The 5262-nt window shown below is 35.8% G+C and overlaps 1 protein-coding gene across 2 annotated transcripts; it reads left to right on the forward strand.

The window, feature by feature from the left end:
* The first annotated feature begins 293 nt into the window (after nt 1–293).
* LOC144705569 (pre-mRNA-splicing factor ISY1-like protein) lies at nt 294–3922 on the forward strand. 2 transcript variants are annotated; one of them, XM_078578326.1, is made up of 3 exons: nt 294–1344; nt 1765–1909; nt 3586–3922. In XM_078578326.1, the coding sequence occupies exon 1, from the start codon at nt 361–363 to the stop codon at nt 1264–1266; it is 906 nt and encodes a 301-aa protein (XP_078434452.1). In that variant the 5' UTR covers nt 294–360; the 3' UTR covers nt 1267–1344; nt 1765–1909; nt 3586–3922. The 2 variants fall into 2 exon arrangements, with proteins under 2 accessions (XP_078434452.1, XP_078434451.1); XM_078578325.1 differs by lacking the exon at nt 3586–3922 and having other exon boundaries at nt 1765–2085.
* Nucleotides 3923–5262: the final 1340 nt, after the last annotated feature.

A 5262-nucleotide genomic window follows, 5' to 3' on the forward strand; every position in this document is an offset into this window, starting at 1 on the left:
TATCAGATATCAGGACTGATATTGAAGGGCCATCCCTACCAGTTCTTCCTCATCTTACATAACCCAAACACTACATGGGTAATGTAAGATCTATTCAACAAGGGCATCCAACACTATCCAAAATTTCCCCTATAGTAGATTATCTGACATCCAACACTACCAGTTCTTCCTCATCTTACATAAGCCCAACATACATTGGCCCATTTCTTAATGGGCCGAGTATTTAAACTAAGCCCATCGGCCCACTTACACCTATATAAATACTTCACTGGCCCAATCATAGCTTCTTCTTCTTCTTCTTCTTCTTCCTTGAGCTTCGGTCGTTGCTTCTTCGGCTGTTCTAGGGTTTCCTCCGGCAAGATGGCGCGTAACGAGGAGAAAGCTCAGTCGATGCTGAATCGGTTCATCACCATGAAAAATGAAGAGAAGAAGAAGCCGAGAGAGCGCCGTCCCTATCTCGCTTCCGAATGTCGCGATCTCGCCGACGCCGATCGTTGGCGGGGGGAAATTCTTCGAGAAATCGGCGTCAAGGTTAGCGAAATCCAGAACGAAGGCTTGGGCGAACACCGAATTAGGGATCTCAACGATGAGATCAACAAGCTTCTCCGGGAACGCGTTCACTGGGAGCGCCGTATAATCGAGCTGGGCGGGCCTAATTACCTCCGAAACACGGCTAAGATGACAGATTTGGATGGAAATATCGTGAATGTGCCGAACCCTAGCGGCCGAGGGCCGGGTTACAGGTACTTCGGCGCGGCCAAGAAGCTTCCTGGCGTCAGAGAGCTCTTCGAGAAGCCCCCAGAGATCAGACGGAGAAAAACCCGGTATGATATTTACAAAAGAATCGATGCCAGCTACTATGGATTTAGGGATGACGAAGATGGGATTTTGGAGAAGTTGGAAGGGCCCGCCCAGGAAGGAATGAGGGCTCATTTGTTGGTGGAATGGCAGCGATTGGATGAGATTAAGAGGGAGGCGAAGAAGGCTGTTAAGAGCGGGGAATTGGCGATTGTGGGTCATGCTGTGGAGGAAATATTGTACGAGGGAGAGGAGGATGTTATTGTGGAGGAGCGGGTAAAGGAGGCGGAGAGAGAGAAGAAGATCAAGGAGCAGGAATTTGTCGTTCATGTTCCTCTTCCTGATGATAAAGAGATCGAGAGAATGGTTCTGGAGAAGAAGAAGACTGAGCTTTTGAGCAAGTACGTTAGTGAAAACTTGCTGGAGGAGCAAACTGAGGCGAAGGCCATGTTGAATGTGCAAAGATGAAACTTTGTGTGAGAGATTATCTTTCTGTAAAGTTCTTTAATAGATCAAAGGCAACCGGCAGTGCTGTAGCCTGTTGAGGTACAAATTCACTTAAATCCTCGGTATTGAAGTCCTGCGAAAATTTTCACTCTTAATATGCGCACACTGATGGTTTGTGTTAGCATCATACTGCGTGATTGTCTTCACATGTTGCTTGGCAGCGGGGTTTTCCTGTATTTTAGCGTTGAATGTTATTCAACTTGACTTTGAAGCTTTTTTGACACAAAATGCATGATACTATCTAAAATCAAATGGTTAATTCTATTTTCTGTGTCATCTGTGCATAGTGTCAACCCTGATATCACAACTCACTTGGGTTAAAAACGTTCAGCATAATTAACCTTAGCCCACAGCTTCTGCTCCAAGCATCCAGCATAGTTTATTTTGCAGAGACTTTGGTGTCTCTTTTCACTAATTTTTAGCATTTTGTTCTGATGGATGCGTTTTACAATGATTCAGCTATAACGAGGGGCATGGTATCATGAAACACGATTGAAAACCTTGCAAGAGATGTTACGGATACAGCAAATATGACATGGGCCTGGAAGAAATTTTCTTCAGAAGAACCTCTTTCACTTGAAAATCTGGACATCAACACTTAGCGGTAAGATTTCAGTTTATGAAATTCTCTAGATTAGCCAGAGACTTACCATTACTGGCCTATGATGTGGCAGAGCCATAGATTAATGATCGGCATTTAGTTTTTCATTGTGCTCCTGTTTTAGTCAAAATTTCAAGCTATTATATTTTAATCGGCATTTAGCCACATATTTCTTCCAATTCATCACTAGATAACAGAACGTGTCAACTCCCGAACCACGACGGTGCCTTTCCTCTCTAGGGTTATATCCCAAATGAGTATTGTTTTTCTATCATCATCTCATTTTATTAAAAGGTATATAAAGTGATGGGATCTATCCAGGCAAAATAAAATAATACTCACAAACAAGTATTATTTTCTTTTACTTGGAAAAACAGAAAATAATTAAAACAGTAAAATAGTACTCACAAAATATGGTCTTCTCGTCAAAGATAAGTCGGACACCAATTTCAGTCTTCTCCATCTATAATAAAACTATCAACTTCAAAGTATTTTAGATTATGATTTCATCCATGTCTCTTTAATTTCGTTAACTCTATTATCACTGCAACACACTTTTTCAAATCTGAAATCAGGAAATTCATCATTAACTTGCTAAATATCGAAAAGTGATATCAAGTGCGAGTAATGCTTTTATTCATGCCATCGCTATATTATTTTTTCATTCACAAGTTCCATGGTAGGACTGTTAGAAATTTTATTGGGCTTGAATGAGATGATTGTTTTGGTCAACTTTCATTCTTGCATGCTTCTTTAGAAAAATTATCGTTATGAATGTCACACTCATAACAACCATAATGTTCACGTTGGACAAATTCAGAATTATAAAGATTTTGGTATCTTGATATCAAAAAATATTATTCGTTGTGAGGAAATTCATTTTAGGATACTGGAAAATTAGAAACCTCTGTAACCATAATCATTGAACGGTGGAAGTTTCATGAATCTCATGAGATAGGAAATCAGAATGACGATAATGTCATGACGTTCTATAAGGTCATCAAGTTCATAATCCTCGTCCATATAGAAATCATTTCTGCAGTTTTAATTTTATGGTCGTCATGATAATGCAGACTAGAAATCATTATTTCATATTCATGTTTCTAGAGTTGTTTTTTCATAAAAAAAGGATGATATTCAAGATTGCACATAGTTGTTGCCTCCTTTTGCTAAAATGCCGCATTTCCAGAAGATAAATTTCCAATCCTATAAAAAATAGAAATAACATACACATTGCCTTCCCGAAATGGTGCGAGTGTATAAGTCTACATTTTGGTATTTTCAGGAGTTATTTCAATTCATACAGCCCACGAATTGTTAAGATCTTTCACCTTATTAACCCTAAAAAAAATTTAGGGTAAGAAAGGGGTTGATCCACCAGAAGTAGGAATTCAAATATTAATGTTTTGGGCATAAAAGTTGAAGAAGTTTAGAAATGAGAAGAGTTTGTTTACAGTTTCAATATTTTTTGTTTAGTTTTTCTTAGGATAGACAAAGAGAAAGAGAAAGGATAAAGAGAAAACATGTCTCTGTCAGAGCACATCCAGAATAAGGATAAAGAGAATAATATAATATCTCTGGTCATTTATGCCCTTCTATCATTTCTTAATCTCTCTTGTCATTTATGCCTCTTTTTCTCATTGATTGAGAACTCTATTTAATTTTTTTATTTCTTTTAGGAATGAATTCAAGGGGTTAATGGATTGGGTTAGGTCATGGCCCACATCTTTTCACCTTCTTATTTGAAGCCCAAAACTTAACTTCTCCACTTTGGACAAGCCCGATGGACTAAAATTAAGTTTCCATGGAAAAAACAATAAAGCTTCGATAAAGCTTTATCGGCAGATCAGTATATAAAATGTATCAAAGTTAGTCGCACAGCTTACAATTAAAATTGAATCGGAGGCCAATTCATATTCGTTATTGAAGTCATGGAGTCCAAAATGTCATAATGATTTTGATGACTTTCTTGTTATTTAGAACTTGATTAATACATTTTCTTGTGCCGTGTTCGTATATTCAAGAGGGCCAGATGTAGTGTGCTTTATCTATTAGAAAAATGAGAGATTGTTTTCTGAATCTCCATTCATTAATTGATATATTCTTACACTTACATATATGTTCGGCATTGAACCAACCAAATATGACAAACCATGATATTCAGTATTTCAATTTTTTAGTTGAATATCAGCATTATATAAATAACAACAGACTAATATATATATTCAACATCAAACTAATTTTTTTAGCTTTAGAAGATAACTAAAGTCTATCACCAGAAAATGCCCCTTTGACCTTTTAGGCACAAATGACCAAGTAAAAATAGCTCAGATCACGATGAAGAATATTCTCTTGGCAACTTGATAGGAGAAAAGCAAATTAAACCTAGTTAAATTGAGAATATTATTTTAATAAATAATTAAATTGAAGACAAAATGTTACAAAAAAATCAATAGACTTAGAATGAACTTTCACATCAGCAAATGAAGGTTTCTTTATTATCTTGTCTATGAAATTGAAAATGTTTGCATAATGGTGAATAATCTATTCATTTGAATTTTGAACAGAATATAATTATTTATGTAACTTCTTGTTACCATAAAAAGATGAAGTTTGTGAGAAAAAATGGATTTATTTTTGAGAAAGAAGTATCATGATGTTTTTATTATATTGATCTATATGTATTGAAAAATTCAAATGCCAAGTCGATGGTTTTAATATTTTATCTTAGATTCAAAAGTAAACCTATCTTTATACCATATTTATTTAATTTGTGAACTATCACACTGGCGTACACTATTGGTATATGATATTTTCATAGGCTGATCATACTTGTTTGATCATGTAACATCAATGTTCCACCAATATACCATATTTATTTAATTTGTTCATCAAACTTTAATCGATCTAGATGCTTGTATATAATTACTTTGAAATCATCATTGTATGCATTTTAGACCCAAATCTGTATCTGTTCATTTTTTATATAGTTCATGAGTTATATTATATTTCCTCCAAACTGTAAAGCTACAATTCATAATACATGTTATTGGAACAAATAAAGGGATAAAAAATATGGAAAGTCTTTGATGATATAAGTTGAATTTTTTTCATTTCTGGTGGCCTTACCAGTCATGAAAAGTTATTGGTAATGTAACATCCTCACACAATCATAAGATCCAAAAGCCCAAATCCTATCGCCCATGGGTGTGTTCCGAGATAGGTCAAACCTAAGGGATATTATGTGGCCGTCAAGCCAAATCACCATTTAAGTTCATCGAATAAAATATTAGTTCATTAGTATTCCAATGTGATGTTTATAATGAAGTCCATGAATACATGCAATGATCTAGTGA

Source organism: Wolffia australiana, chromosome 7 (assembly GCF_029677425.1).
Source record: "Wolffia australiana isolate 7733 chromosome 7, ASM2967742v1".
In the NCBI taxonomy this organism is placed as follows: Eukaryota; Viridiplantae; Streptophyta; class Magnoliopsida; order Alismatales; family Araceae; genus Wolffia; species Wolffia australiana.